The 23894-nt window shown below is 38.6% G+C and overlaps 1 protein-coding gene across 1 annotated transcript in view; it reads right to left on the bottom strand.

Moving 5' to 3' along the window:
* Positions 1 to 1432: 1432 nt before the first annotated feature.
* ptprq (protein tyrosine phosphatase receptor type Q) overlaps positions 1433 to 23894 on the bottom strand; it is a 78886-nt gene continuing 56424 nt past the window's right edge. Inside the window, exons 36-46 of the mRNA XM_062040875.1 lie at positions 23437 to 23481; positions 23006 to 23032; positions 22724 to 22805; positions 22558 to 22648; positions 16096 to 16172; positions 15843 to 15977; positions 15634 to 15759; positions 13615 to 13760; positions 11131 to 11266; positions 2033 to 2156; positions 1433 to 1897 (exon numbers count right to left, since the gene is read on the bottom strand). Coding sequence (XP_061896859.1) covers positions 1860 to 1897; positions 2033 to 2156; positions 11131 to 11266; positions 13615 to 13760; positions 15634 to 15759; positions 15843 to 15977; positions 16096 to 16172; positions 22558 to 22648; positions 22724 to 22805; positions 23006 to 23032; positions 23437 to 23481 — 1027 coding nt within the window. The 3' untranslated portion in view covers positions 1433 to 1859. The remainder of the gene's footprint in view (positions 1898 to 2032; positions 2157 to 11130; positions 11267 to 13614; positions 13761 to 15633; positions 15760 to 15842; positions 15978 to 16095; positions 16173 to 22557; positions 22649 to 22723; positions 22806 to 23005; positions 23033 to 23436; positions 23482 to 23894) is intronic.

The raw sequence follows: 23894 nt of genomic DNA, 5'->3' as shown, positions 1-23894 counted from the left end.
TGTGGTAAATGACTATTCTAGCTGCAAATGTCTGGTTTTTGGTGCAATATCTACATAGGTGTATAGAGGCCCATTTCCAGCAACTATCACTCCAGTGTTCTAATGGTACAATGTGTTTGCTCATTGGCTCAGAAGGCTAATTGATGATTAGAAAACCCTTGTGCAATCATGTTCACACATCTGAAAACAGTTTAGCTCGTTACAGAAGCTACAAAACTGACCTTCCTCTGAGCAGATTGAGTTTCTGGAGCATCACATTTGTGGGGTCAATTAAACACTCAAAATGGCCAGAAAAAGAGAACTTTCATCTGAAACTCGACAGTCTATTCTTGCTCTTAGAAATGAAGGCTATTCCACAAAATTGTTTGGGTGACCCCAAACTTTTGAACGGTAGTGTACATTGAATAGGAATCGCGTTTTTTATGTGAATGGATTTTTTGTGCACCCCTAGTAAACCCAGTACATTATTACATTACTTCATAAAACTACTGAAGTTATTTGTACAACATTCTATTGTATTGTTTTTATAAATATTTATTTTCTAAAAGTTTAGTCTTTATAAAAGGCTGTGTCACAATGCCAGTTTTCTGCGTCACAGAGCCAATGTAACACATATGCTGAGGTACCGCAGTGGTTAAAAGTAGTAAACTCAAAGGTTACAACGCTGCATTACCAACAGTAATTCAAATAGAAGAAAAAACCAACTGTGTGTGCCTATTGGAGGACATCTTGATGTTAACTGGCTGTCCAGCTTTGCACAAATAAACACGCTGAAGGACTACTTGTTTCTGACTTTTCACATGCACTCCCATACAACCTGATACAAACCTTACTTTTGTTGATATCAGACCGATATCAATATCAAATCAGGTCACCCCTAACTGCCATACAAGCTGTACACTGACTACTCTAAAGTGAATCCAAGTATCAACATGTCCCTTGGGAAGATATAATAAAATGCTGGCTAAAAAAGTGAGTTGTGTATTCACCTGTCACTTAATTCCATCTCCAGTTTTTGAATAATAAAATACTTTTTTTCATGGCACCTCTCAAATTAAAGATGAAAGTCTACACCTCAATTACACATTGATGGGTTTCATCTAAAAATGACCAAAATATCGCGATTCTTATTCATCTCAATTCTAAATCGGATCATAATTTTTAATTGTTTTACAGAAAAATAGTATATATATATTTTTTAAATAATTATTTTTAATAATACATTTTAGGCCATCTCCATGCAACCAGATATAGCTTTTCTAATATGTCTTATTATACCAAATAATACACTATAAGAATCGGTTTGAATGGAGAAATGATTCAGAATCGAATCGTCACCTTAGAAATTGGAATCAGATCGAATCATTATGTGCCAAAAGACTGACACCCCTAAAAAAAGATATATTTACTGAGTGTAATAACTGTGTGTACTTCAAAAACACTTCATAATATTAGACATTAAAATGTCACGACCGCTTCATCTGCTAAAACTTCTCAAGGGCGCTGCTAATTCAGCTATAAAAGTGTAAAAAATTTGAAAAAAAAAAATACAAGCGGCTTTTATTATTGCTATCACTCTTGGGAAAAGAAAAAAAAAGCAAACACTGGAACAATGTCGGCTTCTCCGCGCAGGCAGAAGTTACAGAGACATAGAAAAAAATATGGCTGAATAAATGATTTTACTAAAACAAAAAAGGGTTTTAGTATATAATACAATAATAACAATACGGTGTGCAAAAGTGTGATAGAGCGCTCTCTACTTGCCCACCGTGAAAACGAGACGTTCCCTGAAGAAGCCGCATGTTCCCAGGACGACTTTGTCTTCTTCTAATGAACACAGACGTCTTCTGGCAAAGCTTCTACATTGTCGTCTCTTCCCATTCCAGCTCAACGTCACCTGAAGACCAGGGCAAGCACATGCGGTGGTGAGACTATATGATTGTGTGTGTGTGTGTGTGTGTGTGTGTGTGTGTGTGTGTGTGTGTGTGTGTGTGTGTGTGTGTGTGTGTGTGTGTGTGTGTGTGTGTGTTACCTTCCATGGCATCCAGGGAGTCCATCTTCTCCAGAGCAGAGTAGCTGACAAACCAGATGGACTGACTGTTGCCTTTGTTGTTCAGTAGTTCTAAAGTGCTCTGGTGCAAGAAGATGTACTGGGCCTGACACACACACACACACACACACACACACACACACACACACACACACACACACACACACACACACACAGGTTATCATTTGGAATGGGGACCAACTTTTTGATCATCACTTGTGGGGACCACCCTTTCTACAGGTTGTGGAGGCATAAAAAAAAATGAGATAAAATGGCAACTGCCCAGTTAGCTCATACACGTCTTTAAATCTCTGGATTGATGAAGTAATGTGCTGATCATTCTTACTGGGGACCCTGGGGAAAAAGAGTTAATATGGTTCATGGGGACCAAATTTAAATAATTTTGCATAATTCACACGAATTTGTACGTGACTACTGAGGACCATTTATAAAAAAAATTTTTTTTAAAAGTTCAAATTAAATATGCCATGATCCTCATAATACAGCACTACAGCTGTCCTCTTATAGGAAGTTTCACCACTTAAATGTTCAAGCAATTCTCACACTCAAACTAACCAGTAAACATGTTTTATGGGCCAAAGCTTAAAAATCACTTAGGCATCTTTAGAATGGATCTGACTATCATTTAAAAAAAGTTTCCCTTTAGGGGACCTGTTTTTTTGTCCCCATACCGTCAGAGGTCCCCTAAAGGTGACTGTGTAAACAGAGCGATGTCCCCATTACGTAAGCATTGCCAGAACACACACACACACACACACACACACATACTTTTGTGAAAATAGCAATCAACACGAGCGGTACATGCTGACTGGGCAAAATTGGAGCGTATGCTAATGCATTATTTCCAATTTTTGAAGGGAAATTCTATTTTCCCTGTGCTGATACAGAAGTTATGAGGATATAACAGAAAGGCCAACCAGGAAGCAGACTACAATCTCTGGTTGCTATTTATTTCTGCATGAAACATACTGTGTGTGTCTGTGTGTGTGTGTTTGTGTGTGTGTGTCATAGAATCATAGGCGTAGGAACTGGGGGGACGGAGAGGGACGCCCAAAAGTGATAGATTTATTTGATTGGGACTGATGTACTTTCATTTTGAAAGCGCAACACAGCGTCATGTCACTGGCCATTAATATTAGAATTGGGAATCTTTAGGCAACTCACGAATTGATACGATTCCGATTCTGCGGGGGACGACTCCATTCGGAATCGATTCTCGATTCAAACCAATTCTGGAAATGTATCATTTGATCCGAGTATTTATGATAAAAACATTTCAAAACAGGCAGTGTTTCCCATAAACTGCCAAGATACCTGTGGCGGTGGGGGCGTGGCTACGGGCGTGGTCACCATGACATCATCGAGTAATTTGCATAATTTACTACAATATGATTTTCTCTAAAAAGGCTCAAAAAATGTATACTTACTAATTAATAATAACAGTTTTCTTTTAAACGTCCAACCATCCATCCATTCATCCATTTTACAATATAATTACAACACTTTATGTACATATTTATATACATATTTGAATAATAAGTTATTCACTGAAATATATTTATTAATTGTGGTTCTTACAAAAAATATATCTTATAAAATATAAAACCTAAAATGTCTCTTAAAGCTCTGCCCCTTTAATTAGTGCATACTAAATAATTTAACTTTAGCCTACTACTACAACCATATTATTTACCAGCAACATAAAGTGAAACAGAGGCAGAGGTGTCCTGCCACAGTCAGTAACAAATAAACAGAAAACAGTAGTGGTCAAATACAAATAAGGCAACAAGAGAAGTATCCTACACTTCTCTTTTGTAAAATAAATCGGAACAGCCTATATGGGCATCTACATCAACTATATGATTTGCCTGAGAAGCTGGGCAGGACAAAAAAATAAAAATAAAAATAATAATATATATACATATATATATTTTTATTTTATTTGTGGCGGACGTAATTCTTTCGTGGCGGGCCGCCACAAATAAATGAATGTGTGGGAAACACTGAACAGGTTATAAAACTTTTTGGTTTTCCAAAGTCGCTTGCAGATACAAAACTTAGGTGCAATCCTCGCATGGCATTAACTTAGCATAGCGTGACAAATGTCATGAGAAGTAGAGCAGTAGCAGACACAGTGGAAGCTCCTCCCCCTCATGCAAACTTTTTGAATTACAAACTTTTAGATCAAGCCAATAATGCTTCTCTGGACGAATACTTTATTCAGGTGCCTGCAGGCAAGAAAGCAGGGCAAAACATTGCAGGGGAGGCGGAGCTTTCCACTTGACTTGCTGCACAGGAAGAGTCATGTCTTAACAGTTCTGTTCCTTTTCTTAGTTGTTTTTTTTTTGCCTTTAGACAAGTTTTGCCCAATTTTTTGACTTAATAAGAGTCACAAAAACTCAACAGACCAGAAAAAAAGTATATTTGCGAGGAGTACATTCACGGCACTCACAAGCATGACCACAGCACAGCACAGTAAGTAACCACATAGAATTTTAATTGTGATGAAGCCGGTCTTTTCTGGGAAAAGATGCCAGATTAGAATTATATCAGAACGGAGGAGAAGACACTTTCTCTTGTCTCATTCCATAGCAGCTCTTCGCTCTTCCAAAGCTCTTCCCCCTGCCGGGTTCCTTTTCCCTCCCTCTGTCTGCTCCTTAGTTGTCTGTTCTCTGCCGTTGTTAACATGTGTGCATTTCACTTTTTTAAATTATTATTATTGTAGCAATATGGTTTTTGAAGTTAAGGATTTTGTTTGTGAGAGGGCACCATTTTGAATCCTGTGTGTGTGTTGGTAGAGTAGCTTGTTGTTTTGACTTTTTTATTACACAGGAAGTTGATCCATCACCCCTTGCTATGTTTCTTTGCTATACAGTAGTGTTGTGTCCAAAGTGTACAAACTTTCACTAAAATATGGACTTTTGTAGAGGCTGGAACCCATTATTCATATAGACATTGTTTCTTATGGGGAACGCTGCTTCACTTTTCTGTTTACGAACCGTGATCAAGAACTAATCCGGTTTGTAAATCGAGGTTCCACTGTTGCTAGAATAACATACCGTTAAACAGTCGTGTGTAGCAAATGACAAACTCGCGCCGAGTGAACGGTGACACGAGGTCTAAACGGGGCGCGATTAGCATAGATACTCAGGTGGGATCACTAATCACAAACTAAATGCAGGTGCGTAAGCTTAGCAACCCTGGCAACGGAACGTAAATAAAAAGCAGCCAAATGGCGCTAGGAACAAGTCGAGACTTAAACATAGGGAGAATAACACTGAACATAAACCCAGACATGACCCAGGCAACAGGTCATGACAATACAGTATATATGTATTAAGTAAGCATGGAGATGGTTTAAAAACAACGTCAAAAATGTATTTAAAAAATATTAAAATAAAACTAATTTAAATTATGAATTGATTTAGAATCGAAATAATAATAATCGCGATTCTGATGTGAATACATTTCTTTGAGCACCGCTAATAAATATGGCTTTTTCATAACAGCTTGTCGTAGTCTACATTCAGATTTAGAAACCATATATTTACATATTTAAACTTGGGATGGTCACTCGTCCATTATTTAATTTCTAACTTTGTCAGTGTTGTCAAGTAACGTCAACAATAACTCAAATGTTTTGTCCTTTCGTTATAGCACAATACACGCTTTAAAGCAGTGGTTCTTAACCTGGGTTCGATCGAACCCTAGGGGTTCGGTGAGTCGGCCTCAGGGGTTCGGTGGAGCCTCCGCCACGGAGGTAAAGACACATCCGACTTATCGTGTAAATAAAAACTTCTCCCTATCAGCGTATTATGGATACCCCCAAACAATGTTCCCTGTAATTTTCCATCGGATTTGCAGGTTGTTTGATTGATCGATTGAAACTTTTACTAGCAGATTGCAAAGGAAGAGAATACATTATATGAAACAGTACAGTTTACACAGTACAGTACATGTTTCGTACAATTGACCACTAAATGGTAACACCCGAATACGTTTTTCAACGTGTTTAATTCGGGGTCCACGTTAATCAATTAATGGTAATGTGTGTAAGGTGTGTAATTTATTGTGAGTTCATGCAGTGTTGGTTTTGTTCTTAGAACAAGGTGATGTTCATGCACCGTTCATTTTGTGCACCAGTAAAAAAACATAACTTTTTCTTGAATTTGAAAAAAAAAACCATTGTATTTTTCACTAAAGAAGGGTTTGGTGAATGCGCATATGAAACTGGTGGGGTTCGGTACCTCCAACAAGGTTAAGAACCACTGCTTTAAAGTGACAGCACACTAAGGGCCTGAGCTAAGATTCAAATACCACGCCCTAAACTGTGTGTGCAAACTCAAAAATGTTATAATATTAATATTGTGTGTACTAATAGTGGGCATGTTGCGTGTGATCTACTAAGTCTGCGTGTGCAGTTGAAAAGTGCTGCAGACCGCCTTATTTAAATGAGGTTTTTGTGCGTACTTTCACCACGGAGGCACTCATTTACTGCACGTTCATGTTATCATGCTCCTGTGGCGTTTTTCGATGATTTAGAACATGCAGCAGACATGTACCACTTTTTACAGGAATTTTAGACACAGTCCTGCAGTGCATCTACCAATGGAAACCACTTTTTTTTGCGGGCTGAAGGTGCGCTCATGGGAGATGGCGCCACTAACTGCGAGTTTGTCCAGACGCAAGAAAATGCATATTGCAATAATTTTTTTTCACATAGGAATTATGTTAATATATCTTCTATGTGAAAAAATTAATGTCATTAAAAAAAACACCCGCAGACACTAAAACACATCAACTGGACTTGTTTTAATCAGCCCTTAAGTCATCCACCAGCTATAAAATTATAAAATGATATTGATGAATATATATATGTCTGCTATTTCTATTATTGACAGTCCATATATGTTGACAAGCATAACTGCTGTGCAATCACCTCCTTTCTCACAGCCGTTTGTGTAACTGTGTAATGTACTTTTCAAATGTGCTAAATAAAGACGCAAAATCACGCTTGCAGTTAAATTTTAGTCTTGATAGATCACACTGTGTGTGCTAAATAATGATATTCATATTGTGGGCATTCTGATGATCAGCTTATATTCTACGTATTAATGGTTAGCGTGTGTCAAGTACCAAGTTATATCACTCGGAGGTGTACGCCTGCTGAATCTCAACTGAAATGCTGCATGCTAGCATGCTAACAGTTAGCATGTGTTAACTACCCAGTTATGAGACTCGGAGGTGTACGCTTGTAAAATTAGCTAAAAAAAGTTAGCATGTGTCTAGTACCAACTTATACACTGAGGTGTATGCTTACAAATTTTGCAAAAATGTTAGCATGTTAATATTAACATGCTAGCATGCTAACATTTAGCATGTGTCAAGTACCAAGTTATATGACTCTGTGGTGTACGCTTGTAGATTTAGCTTAAGAAGTTAGCATGCTAATAATAACATGCTAGCATGTTAACGTTAGCATGCTAACAGTTAGCATGTGTCAAGTACCAAAATGACACCGAGGTGTACACCTGCTAGAGCCGAACTAAAATGCTGCATGCTAACAGTTAACATGTGTTAACTACCTAGTTATATGACTCTAAAGCAGTGGTTCTTAACCTTGTTGGAGGTACCGAACCCCATCAGTTATATATGCGCATTCACTGAACCCTTCTTTAGTGAAAAATAACATGTTTTGTTTTTTTCAAATTCAAGACAAAGTTATATGTTTTTGGTAACACTTTAGTATGGGGAACATATTCTAAGTAACAAAGACTTAATTTAGAGTTATTTGGTTAGGGTTAGGGTTAGAGCAGTGGTTCTAAACCTGGGTTCGATCGAACTCTAGGGGTTCGGTGAGTCGGGCTCAGGGGTTCGGCGGAGGTCAAGACACACCCGACTCATCGTGTAAATAAAAACTTCTCCCTATCGGCGTATTACGGATACGGCAACAGCAGAAGTCAGACTGATTTGCAGGTGTGTAATTTGTTGTGAGTTTATGCACTGTGTTGGTTTTGTTGTTTGAGCAAGGTGATGTTCATGCACGGTTCATTTTGTGCACCAGTATAAAAACATGGTAACACTTTAGTATGGGGAACATATTCACCATTAATTAGTTGCTTATTAACATGCAAATTAGTAACATATTGGCTCTTAACTACTCATTATTAAGTACTTATTAATGCCTTATTCGGCATGGCCTTATTATAACCCTCTAACCCTAACCCTAACCAAATAACTCTAAATTAAGTCTTTGTTACTTAGAATATGTTCCCCTAGTGTCCAAAAAACTCTAAATTAAGTCTTTGTTACTTAGAATATGTTCCCCTACTGTCCAAAAAACTCTAAATTAAGTCTTTGTTACTTACAATATGTTCCCCACACTAAAGTGTTACCAAAAACATATAACTTTGTCTTGAATTTGAAAAAAACAAACATTTTATTTTTCACTAAAGAAGGGTTCGGTGAATGCGCATATGAAACTGGTGGGGTTCGGTACCTCCAACAAGGTTAAGAACCACTGGGTTAGAGGGTTAGGGTTATAATTAGGCCATGCCGAATAAGGCATTAATAAGTACTTAATAATGACTAGTTAAGAGCCAATATGTTACTAATTTGCATGTTAATAAGCAACTAATTAATGGTTAATATGTTCCCCATACTAAATTGCACGATTGCACCAAGAAAAATTCCTAGATTGTGAACCCGTTCTCAAACAATGGCAATAAAAACTATTCTGATTCTGATTCTGAAGTGTTACCATGTTTTTATACTGGTGCACAAAATGAACCGTGCATGAACATCACCTTGTTCAAAGAACAAAACCAACACAGTGCATAAACTCACACCAAATTACACACCTGCAAATCAGTCTGACTTCTGCTGTTGCCGTATCCTTAATACGCCGATAGGGAGAAGTTTATATTTACAGGATGAGTCAGGTGTGTCTTGACCTCCGCCGAACCCCTGAGGCCGACTCACCGAAACCTTAGAGTTCGATCGAACCCAGGTTAAGAACCACTGCTCTAAAGTGTACGCTTGTAAAATTAGCTAACAAAGTTACCATGTGTCAAGTACCAAGTTATAGGACTCGGAGGTGTACGCTTGTAAAATTAGCTAAAAAAAAAGTTAGCATGTTTCATGTACCAAGTTATATGACTCTGAGGTTTACGCTTGTAAATTCAGCTAAAAAGTTAGCATGCCAATATTAACATGCAACATAATAATGTTAGCATGCTAACGGTTAGCATGTGTCAAGTACCAAGTTATGTGACTCTGATGTGTATGCCTGCTGAAGGCGAACTGAAATGCTAGCATGCTAACAGTTAGCATGTGTTAACTACCCAGTTATATGGCTCTAAAGTGTACGCTTGTAAAATTAGCTAACAGAGTTACCATCTGTCAAGCACCAAGTTATAAGACTCTGAAGTGTACGCCTGCTGAAGTGGAATCGAAATGCTGCATGCTAGCACGTGTTATGTACTACCATATTTTTCGGACTATAAGTCGCAGTTTTTTTCATAGTTTGGCCGGGGGTGCGACTTATACTCAGGAGCGACTTATGTGTGAAATTATTAACACATTACCGTAAAATATCAGATAATATTATTTATCTCATTCACGTAAGAGACTAGACGTATAAGATTTCATCGGATTCAGCGATTAGGGGTGACAGATTGTTTGGTAAACGTATAGCATGTTCTATATATTATAGTTATTTGAATGACTCTTACCATAATATGTTACGTTAACATACCAGGCACGTTCTCAGTTGGTTATTTATGCGTCGTACAACGTACACTTATTCAGCATGTTGTTCACTATTCTTTATTTATTTTAAATTGCCTTTCAAATATGTATTCCTGGTGTTGGGTTTTATCAAATACATTTCCCCCAAAAATGCGACTTATACTCCAGTGCGACTTATATATGTTTTTTTCCTCCTTTATTATGCATTTTCGGCCGGTGCGACTTATACTCCGGAGCGACTTATAGTCCGAAAAATACGATACATTATATGACTTGGAAGAGTATGCTTGTAAAATTAGTTACAATGTTAGCATGTGTCAAGTACCATCACTCTGAGGTGTACAACTGCTGAAGCCATACTGAAATGCTGCATGCCAGCATGCTAACAGTTAGCATGTGTTGACTACCAAGTTATATGACTCTAAGGTATATGCTTGTAAAATAAGCTAAAAAAGTTGGTGTGCTAACAGTTAGCATGTGTCAAGTACCAAGTTATGACTCTGACGTGTATGCCTGCTGAAGCTGAACTGAAATACCATGGTAACATGTTATCTACTACGTTATATGACCCTGAGGTGTACAATTATAAAATGAGGTAAAAAAAAAACAAAAAAAACATAGCATGCTAATGTTAGTATGCTAGCATGCTAAAAATTAGCATGTGTCAAGTACCACGTTGTATGACTCCGTGGTGTGCGCTTGTAAAATTAGCCATAAAAAAAAGTTAGTGTGCTAATCTTAGCATGCTAGCAGGCTAACATGTTTAATTATCAACATATATGACTCTGTGGTGTATTGTGGCAAAATAGGCTATGTTATTGAGGTTATAGTTTGGAGTTTAGTGCAGATTTTTCTCTCCTTGCACAGACGAATCTTGTAACTAGAGTTACAAAATGGCCTTAATGGATGTACGGACCACGGATGTAAAAAAGCAACGTGCCATGACAAAACAATCACCACATACGCACACTCAGACACACAAGTGATCCATAAGTAATGAGCGAGCGGGGTGATTTTAGGATAATGTCGTGCTTTGTCAAGAGGAGGAATTTCTTCTCGCAATACACGTTTAATCTAATGCCACATCGTCTTTGTCAGAAAGAGACTTTTCTAATAATTCCTCCAGGAGAATGGGATCACAAGAGGGCAGGGAGTGTAAAGTAGGACAACTGCTCAGACATTTGCTGACTCGTAAAAAGCACTACAGGACCATAAGAAGATATTCTCTATGACACATTGTTTTTTGTTGTTGTTGTTGTTGGTTCTCTGGAGATTTACGTTTAACAACAAGAATAAAAGAGGAGACTAACCAGATTCTGTACCATGCACATCCTCTCGCTGCGCAGCTCAGCCACCAGACCGTAAACGTCCACAAAGTCGTGATCTCTGATGTGCTGAATGAGATGGTCCAGAGCGATGAACACTCCTGTTCTGCCCACACCGGCACTGAGGCCACACACACACACACACACACACACACACACACACACACACACACACACACACACACACACACACACACACACACACACACACACACACACACACACACACACACAACTGTTACACAGTATTCTGTGGTCACACACTATTTAGGTATTTTACTTAATGTGCCTCCAAACAGCTCATCGTCCTGCTCAAAGTGGGGGTCGCGGTGCAATGCCAGGGAGGGGCACATGTGAACATGCTTTATCAGTATCATGCTTCAAACCCCGCTTCGAAAAGCTGTGCACTACAAAAGGTGCTCATTGTAGCCATTAACACTGACTTCCTCGTTTTGATTAATTGAACAAAATAAATCAGCACAAATTGTTTTATTCATTATTGTTTTGAAGGTTAAAGTGTTTTATATATTGTACTCCTAAGTTGATGATCAATTTGAATTTGTTGAGGTTATTTATTTTTATTTTTAGGTATCAAATGAGTTAATTTGGTCCAAAATTAATTTATAGTTTAAATAAGGTTTTAATTTTCTTTGTCATTTCAGGTAAATTGATGCACTTTAAATATACAACACAATGTTGATAAAATTATTCTTTATTGGAAGTTGATCTATATTTATTTGGTCGTTTTTGTTTTCTTTAATGTTAAGGATGCAGTGTTAGGCAGAGGTGTTCTTACAACATTCTTATTATAGGCAAATTATACTATTTTTAGTCTGGCGCAGAGTATTATTACACCCAAAAAATGTGTTTTCTTTTACCCTTTTAATGTCTACTCCGTCTATTTGTATTTGTGTTTGACTTTCTCTTCTTCTGTTACCAAAAAGCATTATATTAGTTTTACTGAGATTCAAAGATGATTTTGTCAAACCATCTTTTTAATTTGTTTATTTCTTCTGTTATTATTTGTATTAGATTCTGTGTGATCTCTCCTGAACAAAACACAGTCGTGTCATCTGCAAATAAAACTAACTTTAAGTCCTTTGTAACTTTACAAATGTTTAAAGATTGAACAATTTTGGTCCCAGTATTGATCCCTGAGGTATACCACAAAATATTTTCAGCTCTGTAGAAGTGTGTTCGCCTAGCTTCACGTATTGCTTGCTGTTGGTTAAATAGCTTCTTACCCAGGCCTAGACCAACCCTCTGATTTCATACCGTTGTAATTTGTTTATTAAGATATTATGACTGATTGTGTCAAATGCTTTTGTTGAATCCATAAACACTGCCGCTGCGCACTGTTTACTATCTATTGCATTGCGGATCTCTTCCGTTATTTCGATTAATGCCATTGATGTTGAGATGTTGGCTCTTTATCCGTATTGGTTGTCTGTGAGTGTTTCGTTTTTATTTATAAATTTGTCCAATCTGTTGTTAAACAATTTTTCAATAATTTCAGAAAATTGTGGAAGTAGAACAGGTCTTTAGTTTGTAAACTGCTGTTTGTCTCCAGTTTTATAAATTTGTACAACTTTTACTATTTTCATTTTATCTGGGAATTTGCCAGTTTGACATGATAGGTCGCTGATACAGTATATGTTAAAGTTTCTGAAATCTTTTCAATAACCTTTTTTATCGTCTCTATATCAAATCCGTTGAGGTCTTGGATTTAAATTTTTTCACAATATTGGTTATGTCCTCTTTTGTTACAACTTGGAGGAACATCGGGTGGGGATTTCTGTCTATAGTGTCATTCAAGTCCTCAACTGACTCAGGACCTGGAATCTTCTCCTCCAGATGTGGTCCAAAGTTCACAAAGTACTTATTGAAACTTTCAACTACTTCGTGGAGTGGTATTCGGTTTTGTGGTAACACCTAGTGGCCACAAAAATTAATTAAGGTAAGTGATGCGTACACGTTTGTTACTGGATACTTTCAAATACGTAATGTAATATCTACAAAAAAATGTATTAAGTATAATTATTTGTTAATTGTTTGTATTGACAATGTGTGTTTTCGACTGCAATATTGTTCATTTAAGGACACGTACTACATATGTATAGCTTGTGTGCTATTGGGTGCTTAGCTGTTGTGTAGCTGCTACTAACTCCTTGCAGCCTATAACCTACCATGTTTATCTTTAGTAAATGACTTGACTAAAATACAAGCAAAGACCAACCTTGTGTGCTTATTGGAGGATATTTAACTGGCTGCTAAAATTTGCACAGGTAAACATGCTGCAGGACTGCTAAGCATCAGAACACCTATATCGGGAATTTGACATGCAAGCTGATATAGTCTGATACTATTTTTAATTTTTTTGCTGATATCAAACCGCAATCCAATATCAATATCTGATCAGGACACCCCGAATAAGGACATTAAAATGCAGTGTTTTTAAACTTGCAACACCTGCAGTGGACCGCTATGGTGGTGTTGTTGTGCCGGTGTGCTCGGACCGCTCTGACAAACTTGATGAGGGTGCTGCAGGACTCCGGGACCCCGTGCTCGGGCCATGACGTGTAGTTGAAGTGGCGGACCAAAATGTAATGCCCGTGCTGCAAAGAGAAAACAAATACATCCCAAATAAGGAACATTTTAGCTTTGCTCCACCAAACATGTACAGTGACCCCGAACGGGACAAGCGGTAGAAAATGGATGGATGGATGGATTAAAAAAACAAAACATTTCTTAGTTAAACTAACACTTTCACAAAAATGTTGTAAAGTAGTGGCACAGTTTTGGTGCAAGTCAGGCTAAAGGTGCGAATGAAGGGAGAAATGCATTTTCATGTTTTGCTGTTACAGTTTTTTTTGCATTGGGGCCAAGTTGTCAAGCTACTGTAAAAAAAATCCACTTCCTAATGCACATTACTGCCACCTACAGCACTGGAGTTCATCTTGTATCAGCTAGATATGGGATTTAATGGCTCTTTTAAGGGAGCCGGCTCGTGAGGAGCCATTCCTGTCAAAGAGCCGTTCAAAAGACTGGCTCGGTATTATACTGTACTTAACCTTTTTTAACTGTTTTTTTTTTTCAAGGAAACAATCACTACTATTAGTTATACAATAAGATGTAGATCAGAATAATACAATTTTACACAAACAATACTGTTATTGTAATATTGGTGAAAATTATTTTGAAATATTGGCTTTTATTTTTCGTTGTGTTTTCATTGTAAACATTCAATCATGCGGTGCCATATTGCAATGCTTTGGCAGTGACAGCACTTGTTATAATTTTTCCTCAATAGAAAACTGTATACTTTACAATATACTGTAAGTTAAAGTTAAAGTACCAATGATTGTCACACACACACACTAGGTGTGGTGAAATGTGTCCTCTGCATTTGACCCATCCCCTTGTTCACACCCTGGGAGGTGAGGGGAGCAGTGGGCAGCAGCAGTGCCGCGCCCGGGAATCATTTTTGGAGACTTAACCCCCAATTCCAACCCTTGAGGCTGAGTGCCAAGCAAATGGGTCCCATTTTTATAGTCTTTGGTATGACTCGGCCGGGGTTTGAACTCACAACCTACCGATCTCAGGGCGGACACTCTAACCACTAGGCCACTGAGTAGAAACAAATACACAAATTATAAGTAGGAATACAATGCATTAAGGGATATAAAAAGTATGAATAAAACTAAAATAAAAATTAAGACATAATACAATTGTGAGTACAAAATGTAACTACCATAACTGGTGTGTGTACGCTTAAAATACCGTACTACCCATTAGAATAATAGAAAAAAGTTACAATAAAATAAAATAAATAGATGTATATATTTTATATAAAAATACAATTTTGTAATGTTTGTAAATCTTAATTTCCCCTCGGGATTAATAGAGTACTTCTGGTCCTGATTAGAAAAACATGTTAATCCAAATACTGCTAAGTTTCCTTTAACTGCGACTCATTTTATAGTCCAGTTGCCAGTGGGTGGCACACATGTGCAGAGCGGGCAATTGTGACGCTAAATTTGCATGTGCATAAAAAAACGCTCCCAAACGAACTGCTCACAACTGGGAATCGGTACTCACCGTTCACTCAAAAGAGCCATTCAAAAGACTCGATTCATTCGCAATTGACACATCTCTACTAAGAGTGAGTTTTGTGTTCTACTGAGTGCCATTCGATGCATCAATGACTGTCAAAAGAGTTCCTAATTTGCCTGGATTGCTTTTTTTTTTATTACACTTCATGTAAATCATAAGACATCTAAATTGAATTAAATAAATAAATGATAAATGGGTTATACTTGTATAGCGCTTTTCTACCTTCAAGGTACTCAAAGCGCTTTGACAGTATTTCCACATTCACACATTCACACACTGATGGCGGGAGCTGCAATGCAGGGCGCTAACCAGCACCCATCAGGAGCAAGGGTGAAGTGTCTTGCCTTACTTTACTTTCTTTGAAGTCAGTGTTACCTTTTCTACTTTCAGGGTTCTGACGGTCCAGTCAGGAAGGATTTCCTCCGAAACTTTGGAGATAAGGATGTCACCAAACACTGACATTGGTTTGTTGTCCTCAGGCCAGTATTTGTGACAGCGAATCTAGATGGGACATACACACAACTTTGTTGCTGCACAGACTCTCAGACAAAAGCACAACACCGATCACGTCTGCGGTGACGCACTCTGCCTTTTTCGTGACATTGTGTAAGCATGGCGATGGTGTGACTTCCCGTTTCCCAAATCATCTTCCAAAAGTCAGCCACTGTGTTGGGTAGCGGACCCTGGGTTGCGATGAACTCATTGGGACACAGGTAGCCCTATGGGGGACACGGTGGAAATACATTTATGCTCCTTTTAATTGACATTGATCTACGTTACTGACAGAATAGGAACAAGAAAATAAGCTTTGTTTTATTTTTGAGCAACTAAACTCACTGCGACAAAGCTGGCATTGATGTAGTCTGAGCCTGCAGTTCCTGGTTCTGACAGCAATTTCACTCTGTTGTTGTTATCTAGACACAACAGGGGAAGTACAGTGTGAGCGTGGTGTGAAACATTGTGTGGAATTTTCATCGCAACTTCAAATGACAAAGAAATTAATTAATTTAGGACCATGTACTGCAGTCGATTATTACGTCACAGCAGATCCTGGCAATAGACACAGTGGAACTTCAATTTACGAACTTAATTTTGAACACAATATAAAGTGCTTAAAGGCCTACTGAAATGACATTTTTTTATTTAAACGGGGATAGCAGATCCATTCTATGTGTCATACTTGATCATTTCGCGATATTGCCATATTTTTGCTGAAAGGATTTAGTAGAGAACAACGACAATAAAGTTTGAAACTTTTGGTCGCTGATAAAAAAAAAGCCTTGCCTGTACCGGAAGTAGCATGACGTCACCGGAGGAAGGACTCCTCACATTTTCCCATTGTTTACAATGCAGCGAGAGAGATTCGGACCGAGAAAGCGACGATTACCCCATTAATTTAAGCGAGGATGAAAGATTCGTGGATGAGGAAAGTGAGAGTGAAGGACTAGCGTGCAGTGCAGGACGTATCTTTTTTCGCTCTGACCGTAACTTAGGTACAAGGGTTCATTGGATTCCACACTTTCTCCTTTTTCTATTGTGGATCACGGACTTGTATTTTAAACCACTTCGGATACTATATCCTCTTGAAAATGAGAGTCGAGAACGCGAAATGGACATTCACAGTGACTTTTATCTCCACGACAATACAACGGCGAAGCTCTTTAGCTACTGAGCTAGCGTGATAGCATTGGTCTCAAATGCAGATAGAAACAAAATAAATAAACCCCTGACTGGAAGGATAGACAGAAGATCAACAATACTATTAAACCATGGACATGTAAATACATGGTTAATAATTTCCAGCTTGGCGAAGCTTAACAATGCTGTTGCTAACGACGCCATTGAAGCTAACTTAGCTACGGGACGGCGGCGGGCGTTGTAGCTTTCGACGACACCCCGGCCGCCATCAGAGTCGGCAAGAAATATATATTTCCCCAAAGTTACGTACGTGACATGCACATAGCGACACGCACGTACGGGCAAGCGATCAAAAGTTTGGAAGCCAAAGCTGTACTCATGGTAGCGCGTCTGCTATCCATCTCAAAGTCCTCCTGGTTGTGTTGCTGTAGTCTGCCGCTAATACACCGATCCCACCTACAACTTTCTTCTTTGCAGTCTCCATTGTTCATTAAACAAATTGCAAAAGATTCACCAACACAGATGTCCAGAATACTGTGGAATTTTGGGATGAAAACAGAGCTTTTTGTATTGGATTCAATGGGTCCGAATACTTCCGTATCAACCATTGACGTCACACGCATACGTCATCATACATATGGCGGGAAATTTAAAATTGCACTTTATAAGTTAACCCGGCCGTATTGGCATGTGTTGCAATGTTAAGATTTCATCATTGATATATAAACTATCAGACTGCGTGGTCAGTAGTAGTGGGTTTCAGTAGGCCTTTAACAGTACTGTATACCAAACAACCATACCAAGGAGGTGATGGATCAACTATATTAACAAGCTAAAACTAGAACAACGACAAGTTCAACTGTCCTCTGTATGCGCTGCTCTGCCGGCACACGCACACACACACTTAAGTCCTTCGGTGTTCATGCCTTGATTGTCAAAGATGTTGTTGGTCATGTAACCTGTGATGTTTATACCCAAATAAATACTTTTGATAATCTGTACATTTCGTGTTGTACTTATAACTGGGGACACATTTTCTGGGTGCACCTAAATATGATGAAAATGTATATTCCTTTCACGTGTGATTAATGAAATGAGTCCAAATTCACAAGTTTTGTTGTAGATGATGCTACATACGTATAGAATAAACCACATGACGTTAGCACATCAGTTGAGGAAGATGAGTAAATCACATTAATTACATCCTGTAATTTGATATTGATATTATTAATTTCATCTTCTAATAGATTAAAAATTAACACCAAAGGGAGCATTTTAAAACTCTGCCAGACTCAATCCCACCTATTATTATGATGAACATAATCACTTATCATTTATAAGTAACGACAAATGAATTTAAAATACTATTAACCGCAACATGTTAGTGTAAAAATCCTGTTATAATTTGTATATTTTCAGAATGTGCTTGTTCGATTTTTCAACAAAGAAAACAATCTGAAGTTGTCTTTGTTTTTCAGTTTTCATGCCATGAGTTTACCAGTCCAGCCCACTTGGGAATTAATAGATCTTCCTCCCTGTGGCCCCTGAGCTAAAATGAATTTGACACTCCTGGAATGAGTTGTTCACTGTAAATCAGTACCATTGTCCCTTTTGGTTGTCTGCTGATTTGACCATGTGCTCATTAGGTTGAATCATCCAATCATTGGGTGCCATAGTCATATTGCCAATCAACTTAGGATGTGTCTAAATGCTTGAGCATGTCCCAGACAATCTGCACACTTGGTTTTTTTGAACACGAATATGCAGAATTAAACGTACTCAATGTAATGACATATAACAGGAAACATATTTATTTTTGACACAGCAACCTTACTAAAAGGGCGTGGGTGCCTTTCATATTTTAGCCGGTAAGATACTGATTCTCAGTAGATGGTAATCGATACCAGTACTTAAGGGTACACATTTTTGGTACTTTTGTACTTTTAATTTTAGTTTGCTCTCGGTGTGTTGCTCAGGAGTAGTCTTTGCCATTAAGTTGACTGTGTATTTGTATCATAACTATTGCACTTATTATACACCAGCTGTTTGATTGTAACATACATCTTAGCTGTAGTTTTTGCTACCAATTTTGGAGGTGTTAAAATCGCCATGTAAAATCGCTAATGCTACTTAATATCATGTATATGGCATACCAGTATGTGATTACTGTGATCTGCTTTATTTCTCGGTGTGAAAAACTGTGTGCTATACGGGTGTTTATCTATACATAATGCAATCGTTTAGTGCGCAATATGAATTATTTAGTACTAATTTTCAGTTTTCCATTATGTTTTACTTTTGTTACTGTATGTGAAAATCTGCACTGCAACCACATAATTTCCCCAGTGTGGGATTAATGCAAATCTATCCTATCTTATCTTATCTCATGCAAATTAGCATAGACCTCCCACATTTTGGAAAGTGGAGTATTACGGTTAAAGCAGCTCTAAGTAACTTTTCAACCTTCATAAAATATTTTCATAGCTTATTGAATGATACATCAACTTACAACTAGCTGAATGAAACTTTTGTCATGGCCTGAGGGGGTCCGTATCTCTTTTACTAGCACTTAGCGACTTTGAGGTTCCTGTCACCCAAAAAACTACAAATGTGATGACTTGCTTTACGGCATACGTCACTCCCTTTCGTTAAAAAGACAGAAGTCGATGCGAACGTCAGCGTGCCGCCAGAAAAGAAGCAGTAGAAAGCCCACGTGCAATTGCTGCTATCATGGCCAAAGCTCCAGAACAACCAAAGAAACGAAAAGTTTTGTCTGAGGAGAAAAAAAATAAAAAGTTAAACTAGTAAGTGACTTTCGATGCGCAAATCAAAATGATCATGCTAATGTTAGCTATCAGAAATGTGCGTGGTAGCAATAAAACTGCATCAGCTTGATAGTTCGCAGTTCCACACCACTTCATTGGAAAAAACTCTCCCGCCGGTCTTTCTTTGCTCCTGACCTGCATCCGCCCGATACATTCTTGGTAGCAGAGTCATGTTTGTAGTGCATTTCAAGATCATATATTGATAGTATCTGCTTTATTAACATCAGCATCGCTATTAGAGACGTATAATTTGTGAAAATATTACAGTGGACATTATGTCAGTTTGATGCTCTATGCGCTCGTCCTTATGCGAAATGTGGTCTTCTGGCAAAACACTACCGCTTTGTCCCACTGGCGCCGCCAAAATCAACCAAAACTGAAAGTTCTTAGCTTTCTCTCAGGCATGCTTGCTTTGTTGGCATGGACAATTGCATCATTACCTAGAGGCAGTCGGCTATGAATAAGCCTGTTTGCTCACCAAAAGTGCTTGAGCTGGTGCCAAGTCTGCAACTGGACCTGACGTCACGTGCAACAAAGGTATCGAAATATGGTATTGTTTGATTTTACGTGAATTGGTATCTGATCGGTCCCCAGCAGGCACAAGACATTGATACAACTTTGATTATACGTACATATCCTTTAAAACTGACTTTGAAACAACGTTGCAAAATAGTTGTATTTGTAAATTGAGACAACGTTGGATCCATGTTGTTAGTTGGGAAATTACCACATTTCAATGGTCAAATCAACGTCACAACCTGACCTTAAAATCTGTAGGTTGTGAGTTCAAACCCCGGCCGAGTCATACCAAAGACTATAAAAATGGAACCCATTACCTTCCTGCTTGACACTCAGCATCAAGGGTTGGAATTGGGGGTTGAATCACCAAAAATGAATCCCGGGCGCGGACACCGCTGCTGCTCGCTGCTCGCTGCTCCCCTCACCTCCCAGGGGTTGATAACGGGTGATGAGTCAAATGCAGAGAATAATTTAGCCACACCTAGTGTGTGTGACAATCATTGGTACTTTAACTTTAACATTGAATACATGTCGTCATAAAGCATGCTGTTTCAATGTATTTGTGTTGTAGAATATTGGTTGGAAAATGACCAAATTTCAATGCTCAAATCAATGTCTCAACCTGGCATTGAATAAACGTTTCAAAAAATAAGTTGTTTCAACGTTGTATTTGTGAAATGACCAAAATTCAATGGTCAAATCAATGTCAGATCCCAACATTGATTAAAGGCCTACTGAAATGAGATTTTCTTATTCAAACGGGGATAGCAGGTCCATTCGATGTGTCATACTTGATCATTTCGCGATATTGCCATATTTTTGCTGAAAGGATTTAGTAGAGAACATTGACGATAAAGTTTGCAACTTTTGGTCGCAGATAAAAAAGCCTTGCCTGTACCGGAAGTAGCGTGACGTCACAGGTTGTGGAGCTCCTCACATCTGCACATTGTTTACAATCATGGCCACCAGCAGCGAGAGCGATTCGGACAGAGAAAGCGACGATTTCCCCATTAATTTGAGCGAGGATGAAAGATTTGTGGGTGAGGAAAGTGAGAGTGAAGGACTAGAGGGCAGTGGAAGCGATTCAGATAGGGAATATGCAGTGAGAGGCGGGTGGGACCTGATATTCAGCTGGGAATGACTAAAACAGTAAATAAACACAAGACATATATATACTCTATTAGCCACAACACAACCAGGCTTATATTTAATATGCCACAAATTAATCCGCATAACAAACACCTCCCCCCTCCCGTCCATATAACCCACCAATACAAATCAAACACCCGCACAACACACTCAATCCCACAGCCCAAAGTACCTCCGCAAAGTTCATACAGCACATATATTTCCCCAAAATTACGTACGTGACATGCACATAGTGGCACGCACGTACGGGCAAGCGATCAAATGTTTGGAAGCCGCAGCTGCGTACTCACGGGAGCGCGTATCCAACTCAAAGTCCTCCTGGTAAGAGTCTCTGTTGTCCCAGTTCTCCACAGGCCAATGGTAAAGCTTGACTGTCATATTTCGGGAATGTAAACAATGAAACACCGGCTACGTGTTTGTGTTGCTGCAGCCGGCCGCTAATACACCGCTTCCCACCTACAGCTTTCTTCTTTGCTGTCTTCATTGTTCATTAAACAAATTGCAAAAGATTCACCAACACAGATGTCCAGAATACTGTGGAATTTTGCGATGAAAACAGACGACATGATAGCTGGCCACAATGCTGTCCCAAAATGTCCGCTACAATCCGTGACGTCACGCGCAAAGGTCATCATACCGAGACGTTTTCTGCAGGATATTTCGCGGGAAATTTAAAATTGCACTTTACTAATCTAACCCGGCCGTATTGGCATGTGTTGCAATGTTAAGATTTCATCATTGATGTATAAACTATCAGACTGCGTGGTCGGTAGTAGTGGGTTTCAGTAGGCCTTTAAATGTCATTAAAAGCATGTTGTTTCAACATTATGTTTGAGTTGCTCAACGTCAGGATCTAATTCAACAAGTTCTCAACGTTGTTTTAATGTCTTGTGCCTGCTAGGTCAGTACCTATAAAAGTACCAAATTCGGCACCCATTCTTCAATGACGGTGTTTCAGCATTCACAAAAACAATATGATGGCAATGAAATTGGTTCTGTTTAAAAATGTTTCTTTAAATGACCTCACTCCCACAAATATCCCTATTCAAAAGGGCCCAGTTCCCTTGTATCTCTTCTTGGACACACAAGTGTGTCCTTGAGTAGTCAAATGAACTCATTTCCCTGTCTAACTCAGCATGCAAGCCGACCAACCGTCGTGTTTACTCACAAGGTTTTATATTGGGGAAACGGTTCTTGGATTTGTTCCAGGGCAGGTCGGCATCAGTGGTGGCCAGGTCATGCAGCAGTTTGGGGAGCTCCTGGGGAGATATGTTGCCGCATATTTGATTCACTTAAACGATAAAAGGACTTTGGAAAGGGTCAAGTTTGCTTACAGAGAATTCCTCCTGGAATTTGGCATTGTCATTACTGCACAGATCCTCTACATGCTGGAGGAAGGACTTCTTGTTTATGGGCCTGGCACAGGAAAATAACGAAGGGTGGGCTTTAAATGTGCTCATATTTGTGGCAAAATATTCTCATCCAATGTGTCTCTAATGAAACGTATGTGCAACAACGTAGCGCCAAGCAGCGTTGAACATTCACATTGTATTCCGCAGCCACTGTCAGCATATTATTTATACATATTTATACATAATTTATGCTGGATGACTTACTTGAGTGATTTCCTGTAGCTCAGGAGTCTGGACCAAAATAGACAAGAGTTAGCAGGCAAAATAAAAATGGCAATCAGTTTATTTTTCTACATGTGAGCACTGCAGATAATTATAGATAAGATAATTATTTGCATTGTTTGCTTAATCAATACTTTATTTATGTGTGGATTGGAATCATTTGCAAAGGTTAATCCACTCGACCCGGTGTTTTTTTTGCAATTCTGAACCCATTCAATGATAAGGTTTCCCTCTTCCTGCCCTCTAAAACCATTTAGCCTTTCAAGCGGCTGGAGATAGCGAGTGCATAAACAAATTAAAAAAGGCGCCTCCCGGTGGAGTGCAAAGCTTATGTATTAGCTAGCGATAGTGGAAGGAAAAAGGTGCACAATATAGACATGAAAATGAAAATAAATTGCATAAAGAACACTTACTGGATGACGTATATCTCCTTTCGCCTAAAGAAGAAGGAAGAATACCTGTGGGGAGAAAAGAAAAGCACAAACAGGCCTAAATGTCTTCCAAATGACATGTGATTACGTGAATGCAATATGTTATTTCACTCATAAGTGTGTAATAATGATTTCTCCGTCTGAGTCATGGAGTTATTGTGGCCATAGTAGAGGCAGCATTTCAAACAAAGGCATGTACTGTTAAACACAGGAGCAGCTTAAGGCAATGCAAAAATGTTTGCTCTTCGAAAGAATGATATAAAAAGAGTGGATCGCTCTTTTACCAGGAGCTTATAGAACTGCATATTAAGGACTGGCATCTTAAATATTTAATGAATCAGCCATATATTCTCTAAAGTAATGATGTTATACACATTCAAGTGTAAAAGACAGCTGAAAAGGTACTGAAGCACTTTTATTTACAGGCTTGACTTCAGTTC

The sequence above is a fragment of the Entelurus aequoreus genome, linkage group LG03 (genome assembly GCF_033978785.1).
Source record: "Entelurus aequoreus isolate RoL-2023_Sb linkage group LG03, RoL_Eaeq_v1.1, whole genome shotgun sequence".
Lineage (NCBI taxonomy): Eukaryota > Metazoa > Chordata > Actinopteri > Syngnathiformes > Syngnathidae > Entelurus > Entelurus aequoreus.
The sequence above is the reverse complement of the archived record's forward strand: the minus strand, read 5'-3'. Positions and strand labels throughout refer to the sequence as shown.